The sequence below is a fragment of the Ochotona curzoniae genome, unplaced genomic scaffold, assembly GCF_017591425.1.
Source record: "Ochotona curzoniae isolate NIBS_2020 unplaced genomic scaffold, NIBS_Ocur_1.0 scaffold_461, whole genome shotgun sequence".
NCBI classification, from domain to species: domain Eukaryota; kingdom Metazoa; phylum Chordata; class Mammalia; order Lagomorpha; family Ochotonidae; genus Ochotona; species Ochotona curzoniae.
Window position 1 is genome coordinate 2,889,560 of NW_024467120.1, and position 24,823 is coordinate 2,914,382.

A 24,823-nucleotide genomic window follows, 5' to 3' on the forward strand; every position below is an offset into this window, starting at 1 on the left:
GTAACAAAATTCTATCACTGACTGCAGACTTATAGAGAGCTTGCTTAGGTCTACACCAATTTAAACTAGGCTTCCCCTTTGGGAAATGAATCTTAACACACAGAGACCCTCTGCTTCCTCACTTTAAGTCTGCTCTCATTGAGATTAACACAATTTCCAGTATCCTTCCAAACAGTACTCATCTAGTCTGCCTTTTGCATTCCAACTAAATTTAAAATTTCTGTGTCCCAAAAGTCTATACGTCTCTGCAAAAGCTAAAGACTATATCGTTTTTCCATGTTAAATTTTTCTAAATCTCAATAAACAAGATTCATTTTCTAGCCATTGTGACTGCTGATTACTCAGACTTACTATCTTAGTGCTTCTTCTGCTTGCCATGCTTTCCCCCTAGGGTTCCTGTCAAACAGGTAAATTCGATTTTTTTTTAAGTTATAAGTGTATTTCTTTTCATTTGAAAGGCAAAGTTACAGGAAAAAATGAACACGCAGAGATCTTCCATCCACTGGTTCAGTCCTCAAATGGCCACAACGGCTGGAGCTGAGCTGGTCCAAAGCTTTTTCAAAGTCTGCCACATGGGTGCAGGTGCCTACGGACCTGCCTGCCCCATCTTCAGCTTTCCTAGACCACTAACAGAGAGCTGGACTGGAAGCGGAACGGCCAGGACTCAAGCCAGTGCTCATATGGCATGCCAGTGCTGCAGGGAGGCTTAACTTGTTACATAATGCTGTCGGCCCCAAATTTTCTCATTTTTCTATGCTTGTTTGTTTTCCTATTGGCTTGGAAGACAAATAATACCGTTTTTTAAAATACTACTTATTTAAATGAGAGGGAGAGACAGAAATCAGGAAGACAAGTACTATTTCTACTCTTCAGTCGTTAGACTTGCAATCCTGCTCTCCATACTTAGTTGTCAGCATAATCGGCAACTGCACTGTCTCCCAAAGAACACAAAGCAAATTCAGGTAACCTATCTGCTAGCTAATGTTTTGTTATTATTATTCCATTATTTTTGGTCTCATGAATTAGACTGTTGATACATGAGGGGGCCACTGTTTAAGTCTACTTACATTTATGATTTTCTCAGTTCTGAATTCTTCTTATTCTGAATTCCTTCCTTATCCACCAAAAATCATTTTTCCCCTAAAATACATTCTTTAGAAGTCCCCTTGATAAAACCCTGGGTGAGAAAAATCTGTTTTGACTGGAAAATGTATTACTTTTGCCCCTATTCTTTAATGGTTGAGAAGTCAGTTGTACAACTCATTAATTTATAAACGAACCTGTCTTTACAGTTGTCGTAAGATTCTTCTTGCCTTAGCATTCTGCAGTTTCACTACGAGGTGTCACAGTGCATATAACTACTTAGCCTGCTTGCCTCTACGCTCCAAATCTAAGGATTCACACATCTCATTCACAGAAAACGCTCAGCCATTTATCTCTGGCCATCCTTCATCCCTTCTGGAATGTCTACTAGATATTTTGGGCTGACTCATATGAACTATAATTTTATGATGCTCCAATAATTGTCATTTCAGCAGGTACAAACTATGAAGACATTAAACAATTATTCCTTGTTCTCCATATGTTTGTTCGTGCTTTCCATTATAACCCACAGACCCTTTCTAGGAAATTTCTTCGATTTTCTCTTCTACTACACAAATTCTTTCTTTGACTGCATCTATTTCTGTTAAGCATATCACTTAGCTTTTAATCTCAGTCCCTTTAAAATAATATTTGATTGTGTTTTATTTCCCATTCATTTCTAAATCTGTATTTTCTCCAAAAACTTCCTATATACTGCATAGGATAGGATATAATGCAATATATCGAAGGCCATTCACAGGTCTAAAGCTTATTACTTTTTAGTTCTGATGACTCCTAACACTTTCTGGTTATTTATTTCCTTAATATGTTGGAGCAGGAGAATCTGAATAAATCTATGGGGTGCTAAGAGGCCTAGGTTTAGTCAGTTTCATCCATGCAGAACTTAGCTTGTTTCTGTTGGGTGTCAAAGACTTTCATTTCTTATTTTAAGGGTTCCTTGGTCATTCAGGAAGTCTAACTTAGATTACCACACACATTCAGACCAAGACCATGCAATAAATCAAGAAGGCTACACTAAATTATTATGAAAATAGGCAGAATTCCCTGTTGACTCTTTCTTTGCCAACAGGTACATTTCTTTTTTCTACCCTAACTTCTCACTAAGAGGTACAGATACTCCAAAGGAACAGTAGATTCATGCGAAGACCTCAGATGCAATTCCCCACAGTCTCCCAGCTCCACAACACTCCAAAGCTCCTGCTTGGGTATTTTAAGCCTAGTGCCATGCTCTATTTTGCTTTTTTAACCAACTTTAATTTCAGTTCCTTGTTCTCCTTTTATTTTATTTTTCTGCTTTTGGTCTTTCAGTTTACCCTTAATGCTGTGAGCTTTAATGTATCTTGAAGAACATTTTTAAAAATACATTCAGTATTTAAGTATTTTATAGCTACAAAACTTTTTAATGTAGCAATTAAAAAATGGTTAAGAAGATCACTTCTAATGAGGTTCAAGTTAAAGTCACAGAAATGCTTTTAGAAACAAATCTGAGGTTAACAGCAGTGTTTTCACCTGATTGATACAGCTTAAAGTGCATCTAATATTTTAATTTCTTTTTATTAAAAAAAAAAAGTTGAGGGTGACTCCAGAAACTTTTGTTCTTACTTGTCAAGCAAGAGCTTCAGTACAGTGGGAAAGGTTTACCTTTTCTCCAAATAATAAGAAATTCTTAAATAGTGGGTAGAAAATGCTTGGCATTTTACTGATGTTGCAAAGTCATCAGATTCAAATCAAATCATCTACCTAGAGGACTCATATATTTACTTGTCCTTGGCATGAAAGTCATAAACTCTCAAACCTAAAAAAAAATCACCCAGCTGAGAAATGACAACACTGAACCGAGTTTCAAAATCAACTACTAAATTCAATTTCAGAAACATTTTAATACTGTGATTATTTTAATTTTAAAAAATCTAGCCTTTAATATTGGATCCCTGGAGAGAAGCTTGGCAGGCCTCCAGGACCACCCCATCCTAGAGGTTAGGTTTTTTGACTCACAGAGGTACCTGTAGCCAGGAGGCCCAGGGGCCAAAGGGGCTGGGCGAAGGCCCTTGAGCCCGGGGGGGGGGGGGGGGCAGGACACCCTTATGGTTAAAGGGTCTGATTTACTGGGGGATGATGGGATTGCACAGGTGGCAGTGGGGATGACCTGTGGTTTTTACGCCCAGGTTCGTAATTGTAGCTGAGGGACTTCATTGGTAAGTTCAGAACATGTGTATGTAAGTAGGGGACCAACACCAACGTGGCTTGGAGGGGAGAACAAGAGTGAGAGAAGCGGGTCTTGCAGCAGAATCTGTGGGGGCAAAGTGGGCTCATCCCTGTGGAACTGCAATCTCTGCTGGCTCACCCAGGAACTGAGGATGGCGTCAGGCCTTGCTGGGGAGCTAAGGGGGTACCCAGCTGGGTTGGGGTTCCCACTGGTGAGAGTGAGAGTATAATTGAGGGCAGCAGGCATGGTTGTACAGACTACAGACTACACTGGTGTGGGTGTGCCCTGAGACAGTGAAAGGACATACTAGGCTTGACTCCAGCCCTCAATGGTACTCATGAGAATCAGTTTGGGTGTAGGTCAGACTAGGTCTTGACTCCCACTGAACAACGTGAAAGCTGTGTCTGGGTGCAGACCAGGTAATGCTGGGCTGCAACAATCAACAAGAACCAGAATGGGTATGACCGGTTGAGCAAGGCCACTGTTCTTGTCAGGACAGGAGGTGGAAAAAGTTAACCTAGGCCAAGACCCACTGGTGTGTGCAAGAACTGCCATTAAGAGGAAACTTGATGGAGGAGCTTGGGAAACTCTTTTATTGGGATGCAGCACCTGCAGGAGAGCACAAGAAGCAAGGCAAGGAGCAACCCAGAAGATGCCAGGTTACAGTTCCCGCAGGCATATATGTGGGTCAGGTCTGCGGACAGACCAGTCTGGCCCAGCACATAACACCCACTGGCAGATCTGAGAACCAGGGCAGGGGGCAGGAGGAGCCAGATCGGGCCACAACACCAGCCAGTTCACATTAGGACTGAGATAGCAATCAGACTGCAGCACCCACCAAGAGGAGCTGGAACAGGAGCAGACCAGACTAGGCCAGGCTGCGCAGTAAGACTGTGGACACTGAGGTGAGGCGAGTCATGCCAGTATGAGCCCAGCAGGGGCCAGGTACATGAGTCCCAGGAGTGGGGGATCTGACAGGGCTCGGGTCATGGGGCCCACCTGGGTGGTGAGGGATGGGTTCCTGAGCCCTGGGAACAGGGGAACTGGTGGGGTGTAGGTCAACAGCCTAGATCCTGGGGCCCACCTTCTAGGTGGATGTTGCTTTCGTGAATCCCAGGGGTGAGGGATCTGGAGGGGCTTGGGACACCTGGCCTGGGTCCCAGGGCCCGCCCACTTGGTGGGTGTCAGTTTCCTGAGCCCCAGAGGTGGGGGATCCGGCAATGCTTGGGACACCCAGCCTGGGTCCTTGAAGTTGCTTGCAAAAACATGCCCTACTTAATGAAAAAGGTGCAGTAGTGGACACAGGCCCTGTTGTAAAAAGAGAATATGGCAGCACATTTGGTGCCGTAGCAGAACAGAACTAACTGGACAACTACCCCAAACAAACGAGGACGGCAAAAAATCTCAGTGAATGGAGCCAACGGTCACTGGGAGGGCGACATCATCCTCGGATAGTGAAATCTGCAGCATTTCAGAACTCTCCAAATCACCTGGGCAGAACCGTTGGCATACGTGCACGCTGAGACTCTGGGTTGAGGTGGCGGGTCCTCATCCCTGGCACTGGGACGTGCGGAAAGTCATGAGTGGTTTCCCCCTTTGTTTTTCCCCTTTCCCAGAAACAATTAAAAATTAGCAAATTTGGAAGCAGTGAATTCACCCAATTTTTCCTAAACTTTGATCCATCCCACCCTGATCAACCATGTAATCATTATTTTTTTTAAAAAATTGTTTTTTTTAAAAAGCTAGCCTTTAACATGAAAATGGAACTTTTCTCTTAAGATTAACCAGTTCTTTACCTCGCCAGCACTTGCACATTCCTTGGCTCTTCTGTGAAGTGCAGCCCAAGTGTCTTCATACCTAAGAAATGAAAAAAATAACCTGAAATGCAAGCAACATGCTATAAAGAAATATGACTGGAAAAGGAGCCTTGGGGCCTAGAAACGAAGAGCTCTGATCATGATGGAGACACACTGGGAAAAAGCAGGAGTCAACTTCCAGGGTCTTGCCAGGGGCAAATCTTTTGACAATCTGAACAAAATAAGTAATGGTAGTAATAGATTATAACTTCAAGCATAAAGCCAATCTCCACAGGTCTGTCGCAACAGATAGTTAAGTAAATTAAGGGCAGAGAAGAGAGAGTCCTTCTTTCAGAAGAACTCCTATTAATAATTATAAAAAGCAAGGATAAAATCAGAAAGTCACCACTTGGTAACCACACGGTGACAACTGCTCCAGAGAGGCTCCTGATGGTGATGGCACTGGTGAGCGAGGTCTCAAGACAATCAGGACATTTACGGAGTCTCCAAGGATCCCCTACAGGACAGCCATCACAGCAAGCGGGAAACAGTGCTGACATGGAGAAATCCCCCGCAGAGACTGTAACGAAGCCATCACACCGGGAAGCACGCCACACTGCTTTTCTGCTAGCTTTGCCAGAAAGGCGCTAATGAACGCAATCCCAAGGAAATAGCAGATCAAGTCAAACTGAGGACATCTGAAACAAACTGGCCGGGCATCTTCAAATGTGTCAGGGTCATCACAAAGAAACTGTCCTGGATTAAATGAAGGAGACAAATGGTGACTTAATATTTATGACCCTCGACTGGATTTTAGTCCAGATAAAGGGATATTATTGGGACAAGTGATAAAATGTGAATGCCTACAGATTAAAGTATTTAACTTCCTTGTTTTGATCACTTTGCTATAATTACATAAAAAGCTAACATCGAAAAACTGGGATTCCTTGGTGTACTTTGACAACATTTTTTTTCTACGTCTGAAAATTACTTCCAAGTGAAAGGTTGAAAACCAGCACAGCTGGAGGCGGGTGCGTGACAGAGGCTGGGATGCTGGCTGGGGCAGCCCCATCTCACACTGAGGGCCTGGCTTCCAGTCCAGCCTCGTGCCAACCTCCTGCGAGGCAGCAGTGCCAGCTCAAGGACCTGGAGCCCTGCCATCCACATGAGAGAAGCCCAACTGAGTCCCTAGCTCCTGGCTCCTACTGGGCCAAGGCTCAGTGCAGCAGGCACTGGATGCGTGAACAAGCCCCCAACAGCTGGTTCTGCCTCTGTCAAAAATCACTTTTAAGAAGAAAATAAGTACGGTTGTGGATATAAAACTTGACTTCACATCATATCTCAAGATCAGTCACCTGATAATTTTCTAAAGACAGATGTACTTTATGAGTTTGTATTATCATACTTCACAGACACGTACAAATTCACAATTTTTCTGTTGAATTTTAAAAGTCAACCTCAATAATTTCAAATGTGAACCAGAGCGCACAAGTAACAAAACCAAGGAGGAAAGTCACATGATTAAAACAGTACCACTGTCACTGCTGACGGACAGAAAGCTCAAGATTTTTCTCTGCTGTGCCAGACAGTTAAAATCGGCCAGCGTTTGATGGACACCAGGTGCCTTTAGGCACCAGAACTGCTGAGCTGAATTCTACTTTACGCTATCGTGCTGGTACTTAACACAGAGCCCGTGGTCCATGTGCAGTGCAGAAACAAACATGCTGATTGCAAACTCCAATGCAGGCTTCAGGGTAAAAACCCATCAGTGGGAGAGAGTAAATTAATTCTTGCTTGCCATTTAAAGGCTATATTTTTTTTTATTTTTCTTTATTATTTTTTATTTGAAAGGCAGATATACAGAGAAAAGTAGAGACAAAGATCTTCCATCTGCTGGTTCGCTCCCCAAGTGGTCACAACAGCCAGAGCTAAATCAATCACAAGCCAGGAATAAGGAGCCTCCTCCAGGTATCCCACATGAGTTCAGGGTCCCAGTTTGGGCTGTCCTCGACTGCTTTCCCAGGCCACAAGCAGGGAGCTGGATGGGAAGCAGAGCAGCCAGGACATGAACCAGCACTCATATGGGATCCTGGGCGGATGCAAGGTGAAGATTTAGCCACAAGGCTATTGTGCCAAGCTCCAGATCATCTTCTCTCATCTCTCGCTCTCCGTTTTCCTCCTTAACACTACACATCACCCACGTCTACCTTCTTAGTTCACACTAATGATTCTCCCATGCATTTGGCATTTTCTAAACTGAGATTATCCCATCCATTTTTGTCTGTTCTAGTTCCATGCTACAGAACAGAGAAATACAGAAACAGGATTAAAGCAAGCTCTTCCCGATTGGACACATGTCCATCTGCAGTTCCACACCAGTCAGGAGCAAGAGAATCCAGACTCCAACAGTGAAAGACCCCCTAACTCCCTGCTAGGGACCTCCCCAGCCTGTGTGAATGGCCCAAACAGCCTCGTGTGTCTGCCACGTGATCTTCCTGGGGTGGCAGTGAGTGACACCACCATTTTGAGCATCATGTGCAAAATAACTGCAATGCCTACACAGAGCACCAAGCTGGCAGCAAGGCAGGTGTGGTATGCTGTAGAACTGCAGGCCGGGTGCAGACCTAAACACCATGTGCACAGCTCCCCAGCTGAGGAACATTCGTGGCCTCCCCACCCTGAACCAGTGTGCTGTCTCCCTTGAGCCAAGCATAAACCCCAGTAAGCCTTGTCTGGGCTGCCTGTCAGCTTCCTTTCAATCTCCATTACAGGGAGCCAAGAACTTGTCAGAAAGGTGTCATGGCTCAGCCTTGCGTGGCCCTTCGCTGCCAATCAGCACTTTAAAAAACACAACCCTGGTAGACTGCTCCCTAATGGACACATTGCAGATGTCACACATCTCACTTGGCCCTGAAACTCATCCCATGCCATCATTTCCAACAGATGAAAGACCTGAGATAAAGACTGTAAACATAAACTCCTTCAACTGTCCTGTACTCAAACTAAAAACACCTTCAAACATAGTGTAAGGACTTTAAAATGTATTCATTCAAATAATTACCAAGCCTATCCCATGTATGCTACCCCAGGAAGAACACACGAGTTAGCCTAGGCAAGAAGATCAGCACCTACACAGATCACCTCCTTACTAGGACAAAGGAACAGTGCTTACTACATAGCATCAGTGCCACAGGAATCCAGGAGATCCCTGGACTGTGATGCCTAACACTGCCTGCAAAGCCTGACTAGGAGCTGGAGGGGAAGTGGCAGAGCAAGAAGCACCAAGAACATCTCCCTGTCTGGGTAACCATGTGCTGGCAAACTGCAGTTTATGGTAGGTTTGCATTTACACAGGAAGATCAGAGGGTAAACTGTGATTCTTTTCAGCTCTTAGCACAATGCCCACCCCCCACCCGAGACCTACGTGCACTTGTTCCTGAAGAATCATACCCAGCAGTTTCTGTGGGAGACAGAGCGGATCAGCAAGCACTCAGGCCTGAAGCCAGCACTGCGGCATAGTGGATTAAATCACTGCCTGCCAAGGCCGGAGTGTGCTTCAAGCTCTTCCTGTTCCACTTCCCATCCAGCTCTCTGACAATGTGCCTGGGAAGGCAGCAGATGATCCAAACACCTGGGTCCCTGCCAAACACGCAGGAGACCCAGACAGAGTCCCAACCACTTCAGGCATGTGGGGAGTGAACCAGCAGATGGAACATCCGTCCTTCTGTCAGTCTTCCTTACTAAAAAAAAGTAAAGATGAACCTCAAGACAGCAACTAAGTCTTCTGTAAGGAGAGAGAGCATGGTCCTCCAGGCTGTAATTCCTGCCAGCAGCTCGGGACCAGGTGGCGCAGGCAGACACAGCCACAGTGATAAGCCCTGCCCGCTGCACATGAACCTCAGGGGACTCGGCAGGCCGGCATCTGACTTTTGTCTGCCCTCACTTTTCCATTTTACCACTCTGGAAGCTCGGGCAATAAGGACTCCAGCATTCAAAAGAAACCCCATTTATAAGTCACCACACATGCCCAGCCCAAAGCACAGGCTCAGAAGAGACCTCACATGGCAAACCCTCAGGCTGAGCACTGGCCAGCAGACAGAAGGACAAACAAAACACCAAGCAGCGATCTCCGGGTGGGAAGAGGGTGCCTGCCGGCTCTCTGGTGCTGCCACAATTCAAGTGCCCGGGTTTCAAAAACACATCACAAGGAACACAAAGGAATGAAACAAATAAACAAAGAAACAAACAAAAAACCCCCGCAGAAAAATTTAGCCCTGTCAAAGGAAAACAAAATATCAATGGAGAACATCCCTAAGAAAGGCCAAACAGTGAATTCACATGACTTTTAAGTTGTTTGAAGAGCTAAATGAACAACACATGAACAAATTGATAACATCAGTAAACCAGCAGCATACCCAGGCCGGCATGGTGTGGTAGCCTTGCAGCTCAAGTCCTCACCTTGAATGTGCCAGGATCCCATATGGTCAACGGTTCGAGTCCCAGTGGTCCTGCTTCCCATCCAGCTCCCTGCTTGTGGCCTGGGAAAGCAGTCAAGGACATCCCAAAGCCTTGGGACCCTGCACCCATGTGGGAGACGTGGAAGAAGTTCTGAGTTCCTGGCTTCAAATCGGCTCAGCTCTGGCCATTGTGGGCTCTTGGAGAGTGAATCAACTGATGGGAGATATTTCTCTCTGTGTCTACTCCTCTCTTTGTATATCCAACTTTCCAATAAAAATAATAATTTTTAAAAAAGTAAAGCTTTATGGAAAAAGAAGTAGCAGCAGCAACACACTCAACAGTTACTGGGAGACTGGATGGAACAATAAGGAGCCTAACCTGAGGCCAGCATTGTAGCACAGTGGGTTAAGCCACTATCTGCCAATGCCAGACTGTGATTATATTGAAGACATTCTATATAAAACACAAATTTCTATATACTCATATAGGTGTATCAAGTAAAGGCGCCCCCTGCAGCACCAGTATCCCATATGAGTGCTTGAGTTTGAGTTCCAGCTGCACCACTTCTTTTTTAAGAATTTATTTTTATTTGAAAGGCAGATTATTATGAAAAGAGAAGAAAAGATAGAGAAGGTCTTCCATTCACTGATTCAGTCCCCAAATGGCAGCAACGGCCAGAGCTGAGCTGATCTGAAGGCAGGAGCCAGGAGTTTCCTCTGGCCATCCTCTGCTGCTCTCCCACATCATAAGCAGGCAGCTAGATTGGAAGCAGCAGGCTGCTCCACTTCTGATCAGCTTCCTGTGAACGCCCCTGGGAAAGCAGCACAGGATGGCCCCACTGCTTGGGTCACCCATGTGGATGCAGGCACCCAGAGGAAGCTCCTGGCTCCTGTGTTCAGGCCAGCTCAGCTCCAGCCATTGCAGGCATTTGGGCAGTGAACCAGGGTATACAAAATCTGTCTCTCCCTCTCTGTGTCTCTGTGTCTTATAAATAAGTAAATATAAAAAAAAATTATGGAAGCCTCGTATATTGGTGATTGAAGCATAAAATGATGTAGGCACCATGGAAAGTAATATAATGATCCCTGAACAAAATGCAACAGATAATTATCGTAAGATACAGCAATTCCACTTCTGGTCATATAACCAAAAGAAGTAATTGCGAGGTCTCAAAGCTACCTGTATACCCACATTCATCGAAGCGTTATTCACAATAGCCAAAGGTGAAAGCAGCCCAAGTGCCCATACAAGCCATCTGGTAAATAAAACGTCGTGTATACTCACAAAGGCATCTTATTCAGCCTTACAGAGAAAGGAAATTCCGAACAATGTGGCCGAATAACATCCCATTATCTGGCTACACCACGTCCTGTTGCAGTCATTCACCCGGCGATGTATAATTTTGCCGTGTCCAGTTTTGGACCACTGTACCTCTGGTGTTCACACTTAGGAACAGGCTTCATAGACACATGTTTTCAGTTCTCTTAGGGTAAAACTGCTGAGCCATACCACATGGCAATTCTTTCTAAAGACGTATTTATGTATTCATTTGTTTAAAATTGAGATTTATAGAGAGAGACAGAAAAAGATCTTCCATCTGCTAGTTCACTCCCCAAGTGGCCACAATGACCCGAGCTGAGCTGATCCCAAGCCAGGAGCTTCTTCTGGGTCTCCCACATGGATGCAGGGTCCCAAGGTTTTGGGCCGTCCTCTTCTACCCACAAGCAATGAGTAAGAGTTCTAATTTCTTCACATCCTGACATAGCCTGTGCATTTGTCACTCTGCACATGCTGGTGAGCATGAAGTGACATCTTACATGGCTTTGCATTTCCCAGAGGACCAACACTGTTGGGCATCCTGTCCTGTGTGTATTTGACCATCAATATATCTTATGAGGAATGTATTTTTCAAATCCTTTGCCTGTTTCTTCACTGAGCTGTTCATCTTTTTGCTACCGACTTATCAAAGCTTTGTAACATTCCAGGTTAAGCCTCTCATCAGATCTTACGGTCTGTCTCTCCTCCCTTTCTATGAGTGTGTGTTTCACTTTTCTTGATGATGTGCTTTCAACCTTCATTTCAATCAAGTTCATTTATTTTTTTTTCTTTTGCTACTTGTGCTTTTTGAGTCTTATAAGACCACAAACTTTAATATTAATCTGCATGTTGATACGAATAGATAAAAATAAAGAAACAAAATGAGGAGTCACATTTAGAATCAAGTTTCTCACAATAAAGAAGTCACACATAAAAATACATATCCATAATAAAGGACTGACGAATCAATACAACAGAGATCTACCTGCTCCTCGGACAACCAGCACACTGACTGGTGAAAAACACAAAGCCCTCAAGGAACACAGCAATAATCTCCATGTACATTGCACTAAGTGTAAGCACTATAAGGGCTTTATACATGACATTGAGAACCATTTTCAGGCAGTACCATAGAAGTCCCATTCCCCCCATAAATGAAAACACCCACCTGCTAAGCAATTCCAATCCAGCAGAGTACTTCGGTAAATATGGAACACTCCTGCCAAAGCAAATACTGATTTTAATTTTTCCCAATTAGTCAACAGACAAACAAAGTTTCACGCAAGAATTCTGGCCCATTGTAATGTGAAGTATTTTAAAATCACCAATGACAACTGAAGCTAAACTCCTGGAAGCTCCTGCCTTCAGCCTCACCCAGCTCTGCCCATTAGGACCATATGGGGAGAGAACGCGCAGATGGGAGATATTCTCTCCTTCCCCCTAACACCCCCAAATGCCCCTGCAAACTCTGCCTTTCAAACTAATAAATCTTTAAAAAACATGAAAATTTGGGGGAAGAGTTATATAGAGAAGCAGTGACAGAGATCTTGCACCCACTGGTTCACTCCCCAGGCGGCCTCCATGGCCAGAGCTAAGCCCACTTGAAGACAGGAGCTTCTTCTGGTTGTCCCGCAAAGGGTGTAAGGACCCAAGGACTATATCCATTCTCAGCTGCTTTCCCAGGCCATAAGCAGGCAGTTGGATGGGAAGTGGAGCAGTTGAGACTAGGGCCAGCCCCTGTAAGGGATGCTGGCATTGCACACTGAGAATAAGCTTGCTAAGCCACTGTGCCAGCCCCACAAACCATTTTATTATAATTGATTTTCAATGATAAAGGACTCTGAACATTCAAATTTAAACGATTCTTTTTAAAATACGTATTTATTTATCTGAAAGGCAGAGTTATAGACAGAGAGTGCAATTCTTTGCTGCTTTGCTCCCCAACTGGTAGCAATGCTGAGGGTTAGGCCTGGCTGAAGCCTGGAGCCAGCAAGTCCATCTGGGTCTCCCCCATGGCGGGAGGGTCCCAGGCATTTCTACTGCTTCCCCAGGCCCACTAGCAGGGCACTGGATTGGAGCATCCAGCACTTGAACTACTGTTGGGGGAAGCAGTTTTTCCTGCCACACCAGGGCACACCATGGCACTGGCACCTTAACATGCTTCTGATCAAATAAAGCCATTAATTTAACCATGGATTAAAACAACTATATATGATCATTTTTTCAGCCATTTCACAATTTTATCAGAAAACATTCATGTGCTGCAAAATTTAGGTGCAACAAATTGCTTATATTCAAGTTCACCAAACAGATCTAAAACTCATTAAAATGTATATACAATTGTGAGTACAACGACAAGTTGTATGAAATTCAAGGAACAATTCATTAAAGTCTTAGCACAGCCTTACCTGGGTTTGCTTTTTACTTTTGCTTCTCTAGACTTGTCACTTAAAGTCTTCAACCTGTAATTCAATAAATATAACATTTAATATTTCTACAGTCAAGAGATTTCCAACTGCCAATCTTCATACCTGTTAGAGTTTTAGGTCACACAAGGGAAACGTTTTAAGCAATTAGGCAACCCTACAGACAACAAAGAGTTGAGTGTGCACATTGTGTCAGATGCCACCGATGGGAAGCCTGTATCTTCCTATTTCCGCTCGCCCCACAGGGTGTTTTCAGAGAGGATTCCTCAGTGTGCTCAGACTACAGAAACCCACAGCACTGGGCACATCCACGACCGGCCACCAGCTGACAGTGTAAACACTCCAGAGGACACAGACAGTAAGCAGCTTGCTCTATTCAGCAGAGCCTATCTCACTCCCGCCAACGTAGCTGATACAAAGTTTTCCAAAACATGTTACAAATACAAAAGGCAAGTGCCTTTTAATTTTCTAAAGGATTTATTTCTTTTTATTGCAAATTCAGATATTCAGAGAGGAAGATATTCCGTCCAATGATTCTCTCCCCAAGTGGCCACAATGGCTGGAGCTGAGCTGATCCAAAGCCAGGAGCTCTTCCTCCAGGTCTCCCACACGAGTGCAGGGTCCCAAGGCTCTGGGCTGTCCTCGACTGCTTTCCCAGGCCACAAGCAGAGAGCTGGATTGGAGGCGGGGCTGATGGGATAGAACCGGCATCCACATGCGATCCCACTGTGTTCAAGGCAAGCACTTTGGCCGCCAGGCCTCCATGCCTTTTAATACCTTCTGGGAGCACTGAATCATTTCCACAGATAGCACTGGTGAAAAAACACCAACCCCTCAGGTGCTTCTGAATTGCAAACGAATCTCCACTTACTAACCTGAACCACCACTACTGAAATCCCACTGCTTCTGCTAAGGATTTACCACAGCCGCCACCGCCTCTTCCTTGCTGGCTTTAAATCTCCAGGTTGGAAAGCAGATGAACAAGCTAGAACTGCATACAGGAAACAAAATTAACCCACTCTTCTAAACATAAAATATGACATTCGTAGACTGTATTAATTCTTTTCACTTCACTGGCCCAGTGACACTTTCTTCTGACTGTGGTCCCTGTTCTAGATCATTGAGGAAGCCAATAAGTATGTGAGTACTGGATTATGAGATAATTCTACATAAAATTACATACTGCTGGACCTGGTGCAGTAGCCTAGTGGCTACGGTCCTCACCTTGCATGCACCAGGATCCTACACGGGCTCCGGTTCATATCCTGGCAGCTCCACCTCCCTTCCAGCTCCCTGTTTGTGGCCTGGAAAAGCAGTTGAGAATGGGCCAAAGCCTTGGGACCCTGCACCCGTGTGGGAGACCTGGAAGAATTCCTGTCTTTGGATCAGCGCAGCGGTAGCCATTGTGGCCACTTGGGGAATGAACCAGCAGATGGAACATGGATCTTTCTTGCTATTAATCTGACTTTTCAATAAAACTAAATAAGTCTTTTTTAGTTTATTATTTTTAAGATTTATTTAATTTTATTGGAAAGGCAGATGTACATAGAGGAGGAGGAGGACAGAGAGGAAGATCTTCTGATCGCTGATTCACTCCCCAAGTGACCACAATGGCCGGTGCTGCGCCAATCTGGAGCCAGGAACCTGGAAATTCCTCCAGGTCTCCCACACGGGTGCAGGGTCCCAAGGCTTTGGGCCGTCCTCGATTGCTTTCCCAGGCCACAAGCAGGGAGCTGGATGGGAAGTGGAGCTGCCGCGACTAGAACTGGCATCTACATGGGATCCCAGCTCGTTCAAGGTGAGGACTTTAGCCACTAGGCCACCACACGGGTCCTAGTTTATTATTATTATTATTATTATTATTATTATTATTAGAAAGTCAGATATACAGAGAGGAGGAGAGACAGAGAGGAAGATCTTCCATCCGATGAGTCACTCCCCAAGTGACTATGATGGCCAGAGCTGCGCCAATCCCAAACGAGGAGCCAGGAACTTCTACCAGGCCTCCCACACAGGTGCAGGAATTCAAAGCTTTGGGCTGTCCTGGACTGCTTTCCCAAGCCACAAGCAGGGAACTGGATGGAAAGCGGGGCCGCCAGGATTAGAACTGGTACCCACATGGTACATTCAAGGCAAGGACTTTAGCTGCCGAGTCAATGTGCAGGGCCCAAATCTTTTTTTTTTTTTTTTTTTTTAAGCACATACTGCTGTACACATTCTTAATTACCTCAGCAAATATTTATTCTAAATAGACACTGACTTGACGGCCACAGCACTGGCCTTTCCCTGGAAACGATGCTAGGATTATATTTGGTGATTCAGGACAGTTTGAAAGGGGACTGCTAAGATCCTCTGTGGACCACTCCACTATGGTCTAGCAAACCTTTAAATGGTTATTTCAAACATTCATTCCTAAAACAAATTTTTCAATGTATCCCCTTTCCCTTCCCTCCAAGAATAAGGAAAAGAACTAAGTCTGGAATGAAATAAAAAGGAGACGTGTTAGAAAGAACCGAAAACAAACAATTTAATGAGTAATTCCCCATGTGACTTGTAAGAGCGATCTGTTTTAGAAATTGATTTTAACCAAATGAAATATGTGGCAGCCTGAGCTGTCCGAGAACAAATGAACTGAAGACATATATAAGAACCAAGAACGTCTGATTATGGACTGAGCAACTGACACAGTCAGAATTAGTGCTGCTTTTTTTTAGCTATGATATTGGCATGACATTCACCGAATGTCTGTCATTTCTTTAGCCATGCGAATTGACAAATGAAAGGCACAAGAGGCAAAACTGGAATTTGCTTTTTAAACGGGAAGACAAAGCAAATGTGCTATCTGAAAAACATTAAATCTGAATACTGGACCTGTGGGGTTTACTGCGTGTGAAGAGTGACTTCACACATATTGACACATAGTCACACTTAGTGACTCCTGGCATTGGCCAAAAGACCAACCCGCCTCCGCTTTCAGCAGCTGCCCCCTTAGGCTTCAGTTCCCTTAGGCTTCAGTTCCCCTGTGTTTCAGTTTCATTTCTTTAAGTCTCGGGCTCTTTAATTCTACACCCAGTTTTTTTCCCTGATAACCTATCCACCAATCTCTTGCGGGCCCCATATCCCTGGCCCTGCCTACTGCCACATCTACCAATCCCTGCAACTCTACTCCCAGTGCCCGCCCCTGTGCTATAAAAGCACAGCACGCTCCCTTCCATTCTTTCCTCTCTCAGCTCTCCCGTCTCCTGGTTCTCCCTTCTTGGCCCTCTGTCACCCACTGGACTCCCTTGGAGCCCCCTCCTATAACTATGGCAGGAAGCCTCTTTCTCTTCTTCCCCCTCTGCCTTCTCTCTTCCCATGGCCATCCTCCTCTGCCCTGTTTACTCTCACCTTCCCACTGTCACCTCTCCCACTGAAATAAAAACCTCCTGTGTGACCAGCTGCATCTGGTGCTTGGGTTTGGGGCTTTATTTCCTAACACTATTTTATTCTCTTTTTGTGTATTTCCTAAGTTAAAAATTTTAACAAAAGTTCTGTTTCCAAACTTTAGCACATATTAGAAATGCTGGGGACTTTTTTTTTTAAAGAGATTTATTTATTTCGGGTCCAGCGCGATGGCTCAATGGCTAAATCCTCACCTTGCACACACCAGGATCCCATATGGGTGCTGCTTTGTGTCCTAGCTGCTCCTTTCCATCCAGCTCCCTGCTTGTGGCCTGAAAAAGCAGTGGAGGATGGCCCAAAGCCTTGGGACCTTGCACCGGCACATTAGACCTGGAAGAAGTTTTAGGCTCCTGGACTCAGACTGGCTCAGCTCCAGCCGTTTAGGCCACTTGGGGAGTGGACTAGCAGATGGAAAATCTTTCTCTCTGTCGCTTCTTCTCTCTGTAAATCTGCCTTTCCAATAGAAATCAATGAAGCAGATCAGATTTACAGAGAGAAGCAGCAGAAAGATCTGTATGCTAGTTTACTCCCCAAATGGCTGCAAAGCTGGAGCAGAGCCAATCCAAAGCCAGGAACTTCCCAGGGGTCTCCCACGAGGGTGTAGGGTCCAAAAAGGATTTGGGCCATCCACTACTACTTTTGCAGACAGGGAGTTAGATGGGAAGTGCAGTAGCTGGGACACAAACTGGTGCCCATATGGGATCCCAGCACTTGCAAGGTAAGGATTTAGCCCCTGAGTCACTGCACCAAATTTTCCAGATAAATGGTTAATGTGTCAAAATTTAAACTAGATTCTATTGACAATATCAAAGTGCTAAAGGGGAGATGGAAAAACTTAAGGGAAAGCGCAGGGTGCTCGGCCTGGCAGTTCCCACAGCACAGCCCACATCAGCATGCCGGGCTCCGGCTCGCAACGTGCTGCCTGCCACCGTGAGCTCCCAGGTTCACGTCCCCCCAGCCACCAGGGAGACCTGTCTTGGCCTCTGCCCAAACCGGGCCAGTTGAGTGTTTGGAAAAGTGAACCAGCAGATGGGAGGTCTCACTCTGTCTGTGTGTGTGGGGGGGGGGGGGAAGATTATACAATTTTTTTTTTAATTTTTAGTTTTGAAATTTATCATACAATTCTGTACAGTCTGGAATTCCCCTCCCCCCAATTTCCACCCCTGATGGATTTTTCCCATAATGTCACAACTCTTCATAAGGGGTTACAATTCCATTAGTCTGCAGTTTAGGCATGCCCCGACATTGCTGGTACAGACCACGTCAGACAGTCCATCATCCCAATACTTTCACCGGGAGTCCATCTTTTGTTTGGAAGCAGAGCTGCATGTGGTATCGTGGTAGTCTCTGTTACTCCATCACTATACATTCCAATCTGCATGATGGATTCCTTATATTAGAGAGAACAAACGGTATTTCTCTTTGTGTGACTGACTTATTTCATTGAGCATAATGGTCTCTAGTTGGAAACATCTAGTTGCAAATGGTACAATTCATTCTTTTTAACAGCTGAATAGCAAGCCATGGAGTACATGTACCAGTTTCTTTAGCCACTCCTCTTCAGATGGGCATCTGGGTTGTTTCCATGTCTTTGCTATTGTAGATTGTGCTGCTATAAATATAGGATTACAAATCCCTTGTCATATGTAGTTTTAATTTCTTTTGGGTATATTCCAAGGAGCGGGAAAGCTGGGTTGAGATCTCACTCTTGAGCTCTCAACTATAAAAAAAATTTTCTAAAACTTCGAGAGAAAAAAGGGATTAAGATGACTGTTACTCATTAAAAAAGATTGGATAATAAAGTCACAAAAAGACACAAAGATCCTTTCTAAGAAACATCCTCAAAACCCAGAATTCAACTGAAAGTAGCCTACCCTTTTCATTCAGGGATAGCTCAGGTTTCCCACAACACATTCATTAAGTCAAAGGGTATACTGGAGGGGATATATGCTCAAACATAGGCCGCAAGTGTAAAATTTTGACGACGCTATGTTAGTAGCACTCAGGAAAATACACTGCTAATTCAAATGAAAGCTGTAACAAAAATGAAAAACTATGCTGAAAGTTGAAAAACTATGCTGAAGGGTCACAGCAAAATAAGGTATAGAATGGGCCCAGCCGGGTAGCCTCGTGGCTAAAGTCCTCGGCTCGTACATGCCAGGATATCATATGGGTGCCGGTTCTAATCCTGACTGCTCCACTTCCCATCCAGCTCCCTGCTTGTGGCCTGGGAAAGCAGATAAGGACAACCCAAAGCCTTGAGACCCTGCACCCGTGTGGGAGACCTAGAAGAAGCTCCTGGCTCCTGGTTTTGGATCGGCTCAGCTCCGGCCCTTGCAGCTGCTTGGGGAGTGAACCAGAGATCTTTCTCTCTGTATCTCCTTCTTTCTGGATATCTGCCTTTCCAATAAAAATAAATAAATCTAATTTTTTTCTTTATAAAATAATAAATTTGTTTGCACAGGTTTCCAATGCAGCAGTTGCTATACAGGGCTTCCCCACCCCCTTTTCAATCCTCTGCCTTATACTAAACACCCTTCGGCAGACACACACTGCAGAGTCAGCATAGCAGCACAGACTTCCATGAGCCACTGGACAACTACTCCTTATGAATGACACCTACCATACACTTCTTTATGCTTTAAAATTTATTTGAGAGGCACGGACACCTGAGAGTTCCCAACTGCTGGTTCACTCCCCAGATGCTCACCATAGCTACAGCTGGCCCCAAAGCCAAGAGCAGGAACACAACCCAAATCTCCTGTGTGGGTGCTAGGAACTCAAGCACCAAGGCCAGGGTGCGCGTGCGCAGAAGCCGGGTGCAGGGGCTGGACCTGGGAACGGAACCCAGGCACTCCCACAGGAGGTGCAGGCATCTTAGCCACTAGGCCCGTGGCCAGCTCCATTAACGCACTGCAAGGCGCTAAACCTGAAACCCAACCTAGCAGCTCAATAATGCTATTTTTAGACAGTTCCAATGACCTTAATTTGAGGCCAGTACAGTTCTTTCTTCAAGCTTTGTACAAAATACTAAAATGGAGGCATCTTACTAAGAAACAGTGGAGGTTAGCAAGACCACTTAGCCAAAAAGCCTCTTTAGAAGCAAAGAATGCGGAGCACTACAGTAACGGATGAGACTGCCAGGATGCACTCTCCTGGAGTGTGCCTCCATTTCCATCTCCCCTACGGCATCAGCAGCAAAAAATACATTATGAACATTTTAGCACAAGGCTCAATTCTTTCTAATCACGCTCCTGTTCCCATTATTCTAATTGTAGATTCTCTTTACAAATACAGACCCAACAGTCTACCTTTACATTAGTGGTTATCACTTATTCCCCCTCTTAAAACAACATCAAGGAGAAGGAAAGGCTACAGTGTTTCAACACTATAAATGGCTCCTACTGGCCGTGGCCCGTGAGGTCCACCCCAATGCTGCACAGTGCCCAGTTCTTCCTAACCAACCCCGCCGCCCTGCATGCAGGCATCTTCCGTTCCCGGCTGCCTCAGTACAGCCACCACCTCACAATGAGTTCACAGTCAATGGCTCCTTGTCCCTTCAAACACTTCCCGTCTTTTCCACTGGTACAGGACATTTGTCTAAAAAAATCAACATTCCTACCTTGTGTGTCTTTTTTGTCTGCCACCCTCCCTGCAGACAGATTCGACCACCGCTACCTGTCACACCCCCTAGGGTGTGCAGATTGATTTTTTATTAGAAAGGCGGATTTACAGAGAAGAGGAGAGATAGAAAAATAGAGAGATCGCCCACTTCCATCCACTGGTTCACTCCCCAAACAGCCGCAACGGCTGGAGCTGAACTGATCTGAAGCCAAGAGCCTGGAGCATTTTCCAGGTCTCCCAAGCGGGTGCAGGATCCCAAGGCTTCGGGCCGTTCCTCCATTGCTTTCCCAGGCCACGAGCAGGGAGCTGGGTTCAAAGTGGAGCAGACAGGTGAAGAACCTGTGCCCATATGGGGTGTCAGCACTCGCAGGCAGAGCATTAGCCAGGTGAGCCACCGCGCCAGCCCTCCAGCTCTCCCTCACAGGCTCTCGCCTGGCCCACAGTTCCACACGGCCTCCCCAGCCATCCTCACTGGGCATGCTCCTTTCCCTCACCTCCGAAGTTTTCCTTCTAGCGACACTCGCAGCCCCTCTCCCTTGAAAGCTGATTTTTATAACCTTTTAGCCATGCTGCCTCCCGCTGCAAGAGAGGGACCATCTTTGCTGTCTCGTTTGTTCTCTGCTACGTTCCCTGGCACAGAGAATAAATGACTACCGTTGACTCTGTGCAACAGACACTTGCTAAATTAAAACAACTAGATTTTCTAGTATCAGACACTGCACTTCCTTTCCAGCTTCACCTCCCACAGCTGCTGCTAGCCCTGGACTCAACACTCAATCTACTGTAATCCCTCCTCATTTGCAAGGCCCAGTCTAGTAGCCACTGTCTCTCGGTAGCAGCCCAGTGAACAGCCCAGAAACCACATCAGCCATCACTTTACCACTGGGCCCAGGCTGTGTTGCTTCACATTAGCACTAGGGGCTGGCAGCCGGGGGCGCGGGCAGGCAGGCAGGCATCATTTCAGTCAACTTTGCACTCCCAGGGTCTGCCCAGCCTTCAGAGCTGCAGTGAAGACTGGCCACAAGGAGTAGGCAGCCTGTCAGGCTTTCGTCCGGCTTCTTTCAAAAGAAACTCGGCATGCCTAACCCGGAGTCCTGCTCACTGCGGCAACTTAAGGACAGACCCATTCCACCAAGGAGAATATGGAGATTCCTTATCAAGAGGTTGAAAAATCTGAGCCCAGTCAACCTGTCAGGGAAAACTTTCCCATGCAACTGCACTGTGAACTGGATAACAGCAGCCTCTCCTACGAGCAGGTGTCACTATGAAGGAAGGAAAGAGAGGCTGAGGACAGGGGGCAGGGTCAAGGTCTGGGGGGACAGGCAGTCTTGGGGCAGACACAGCCATAGGACAGCCAAAAATGAAGATCACTTGCCCCTACTCACAGAAAGCCAGAGGCTGGTTCAGTCTGACTTTCAGTTCCCGGAGGGTTTGCAGGCCTCAGGACTTCAGCCTTGGGGTATCTGATCTGAACTGCCCCGAAGGTACAACACAGGGTCCACAGCCACCAAAGTCAGCTCGGCTGATCCCAAAAACAGAAGGCATCCTCCACAAACCCACCAAAGGTTCCAACTGAATCAGACCAAAGCAGGGCCCTCTGGGTGAGGCATTCCACACCCTTGCCCCGCAGCCTCGCCCCACAGACTGCCAACGCTGCAGTCAGAAGGCACAGGACACGCTCGCCAGGTTTTCCTGAGTGCCCACACAGCTGCTACCATGAATCATCAAAAACCACCGGAAGCCCACATCCCACCCAGAGTGCCCTGCTCACCCACTCCCCCAGGGCGGTCTCCCAACCCTTCCAGCACCGTCTAGAAAGCTGTGGGGTTTTTCCTACATTTGAAGCAAAGGTAACAGCTCACTGTGTTGACTGCATATGCCTTAGTCACCAACACAACGTCCCCAACTGAGAAAGTAGAGTTCAAGTTTACTTTTTAAGAAAGGAAAGGGAATTTTCCCAGGATTACACTCCGGTTGTTTCAGCTTTCAGACACTGAAAATGAGCAGCAAAGCTCAGGGGAGAGGGTGGTGTCCAGGGGGCAGCGGGAACCACGGAGGAGTCGGCGGGCGGATTCCCTGGAGCCTCCTCGACACAGGGCTTTCACCAGCACTGCGCAAGGCAGCGGCTCTGGCTGCGAAAGGCACTCAGCTGCCAGGGCTCCCACGAGACGGTTCTGGGAGGGCCCAGTCTCTCGGCCCACCCTCAGCACGGCCACACATCATCCACGATGTCAAATGGGTTGATGTGAATAAAGCAGACTGGGGAAGTGTAACAACATTTTTTTTCCCCCTGAAGAAAGTGAACGTGATCCGTTCAGAGGTGTGGGTCAACCAGAAGCCAGACATCCTCTGGAAGGGAATTAATTCTATGCCCTGGGACAAGCTGACGGTTCAGGCTCAGAGTCCAGCCGGATGCCAGCTCTGAGTGATCTGAACACAGAGCAAACTAACAAAGAACCTGATTCCAAAGCAGAGGCTCTCGGATCTGCTCTTGGCTGAAGTCTAAACTCTCTCAGGACCGTTGGGACCGGGCACCCATGTCCAACACCCATGTTCCTAAGCCATGGTCGGAGCAAGGACGGGTTCTGAGGTTCTGAGGCTACGCTTAGCATAACCACAAGATGAGCTGTGACACCACGGCGTCCCGGGAGGCCACCACAGGGACAGCGTGGACCGGACGGTCACCTTTCCCCACCACCTCTCTCATGCACACACACACAGCACTCCAGCAACAGAGCAAAAACGTTTTCCGTACAGTAACTTAGACTCTGCAGTAACTCTGCCTGCATTTGTAGGCAGCAAGGTCACGCACACACCCACCAGTGAATAATTCCCAGCCGGAACACCTGAAACTGATATTCTTAACACCAAACAAAGAGCCTTCAAGTATGTCAGCCTGGGACATTTTGGTGCTCAGGGAACAAGTTGCAGCAACACTTTGGGCCCCGAGGTAACACTGTAGCTAACTTTTCCCCATAGAAGTTTATCAAAACCTATTAAGAGCGTGACCTCACATTCCCAGGGTTTTCCACAAGGATTTGCAAACTAAAGCGGACAGCCTTCCTAAAGAACAAGGGGGGGGTGGGGGGGGCGGATGAAAACGAATTCAACACTAAGCCACAACACAGTGGCTACGGCGTTTAGTTTACAGCTCGAGGCCTTAGAATACCATCATTCTCCCCATCTCCCGGATGCACGAACGGTAAGATGAGGTCAGACAGCTCAGGATCCCCAGTTCCCACACTGAGTCACCTGAGGAGCTTTCCAAGCCCGGCCCCAAACATTCCGTTTTCATGGATATGCGCCCCGGCTTGCGCACCGTCAGGCAAAGTTTGAGACCCGCTGTGCGCGTGTGCTCTGAGCCACTCGGGGTGGTCACTGCACGGCTGCAGCTCGGGCCCGAGTGTCCTCAGCCCCCGGGCCGTCCCACGCCGGGCACAGGTGCAGGCCGCGCGCGCAGGTGTCCCGGGCGCACGGCAGGCAGCGAGGGGGCGCGCGCCGGGCCGGCTCGGCCGCCCCTCACATGACTCCCGCGCGCCTCCTCGCCGGCCCCGGGGCCCCTGCGTGACTAGGTGCCGCGGGACTCCCGCCAAGTTCGTTACTTCCCCGGGCGAGGAGGACGGGGCAGGACCGACCGGGGCCGCCCGCGCCCGCGGGTCCCACCGTCTACCCACCCGGAGGTGAAATCCTGCTGCACGCTCAGCAGCCTCTCGCGTAGGGTCTCCAGCATCGCCGCCGCCGCCGCCGCCGCCGCGTCTCCTCCCCGTGGGCCGGTGCCGCCACCCCCGCACCTGCCGCCCCGCGCCCCGGCGCCCCTGCCGGCCCCGCCCCCGCCGGCCCAGGGTGCGCGCCGCAGCCCCGGCCCCTTCCGCGTTCCCACCCGCCCCGGGCCGCGCGCCCTCGCCCCGCCCCGCCGCGCCGCGCGCCGGGCCCGCGCAGCCGCAGTGTCCGCGTCGGCCTCGGAGTGGGAGGGGCGCGGCCTGCCGCCGGGCGGGGCTAAGGGCAGAGGGCGTGGTCTGCGTTGAGGCGGGTCTAAGAGGAGGAGGAGTGACCTGCCGCCCGGCGGGGCTATGGGCAGAGGGCGTGGCCTGCCGCCGGGCAGGAACTGCGGAGAAGAGGGAGAGGCCTGCCGCTAGGCCCGGGATGCAGGGGAAAGGGCGTGGCCTGCCACCGGGGCGGGGCTACGGGGAGAGGGCATGGCCTGCCGCTAAGGTGGAACTGTGGAGAAGAGGGAGTGGCCTGCCGCCGGGGCGTGGCCTGCCGCCCAGCCAGAACTACAGAAAGGGGAGTGGCCTGCCACTGGGGCGTGGCCTACCGCCGGGCCGGAACTGCAGAGAGGGGCGTGGCCTGGCGCCGGGGCGTGGCCTGCCGCCCGCACGGGGCTGACAGGACGCTCCTTGACCCCTGCCTAATCCACGGCCCTGCTTGGTCTTTTTGTTCTCCTAGTGGGA

General features: G+C 47.6%; 1 protein-coding gene across 3 annotated transcripts in view; it reads right to left on the reverse strand.

The window, feature by feature from the left end:
• Positions 1–24,150, reverse strand: part of DTNBP1 (dystrobrevin binding protein 1) — a 121,497-nt gene extending 97,347 nt beyond the window's left edge. Inside the window, exons 1-4 of one of the 3 annotated variants that reach the window (XM_040967726.1) lie at positions 24,047–24,150; positions 13,290–13,343; positions 12,050–12,100; positions 5,107–5,167 (exon numbers count right to left, since the gene is read on the reverse strand). In XM_040967726.1, the coding sequence (XP_040823660.1) occupies positions 5,107–5,167; positions 12,050–12,100; positions 13,290–13,343; positions 24,047–24,102 (222 nt within the window). In that variant the 5' untranslated portion in view covers positions 24,103–24,150. The remainder of the gene's footprint in view (positions 1–5,106; positions 5,168–12,049; positions 12,101–13,289; positions 13,344–24,046) is intronic. The other 2 variants (XM_040967728.1, XM_040967729.1) reach the window with 2 other exon arrangements.
• Positions 24,151–24,823: the final 673 nt, after the last annotated feature.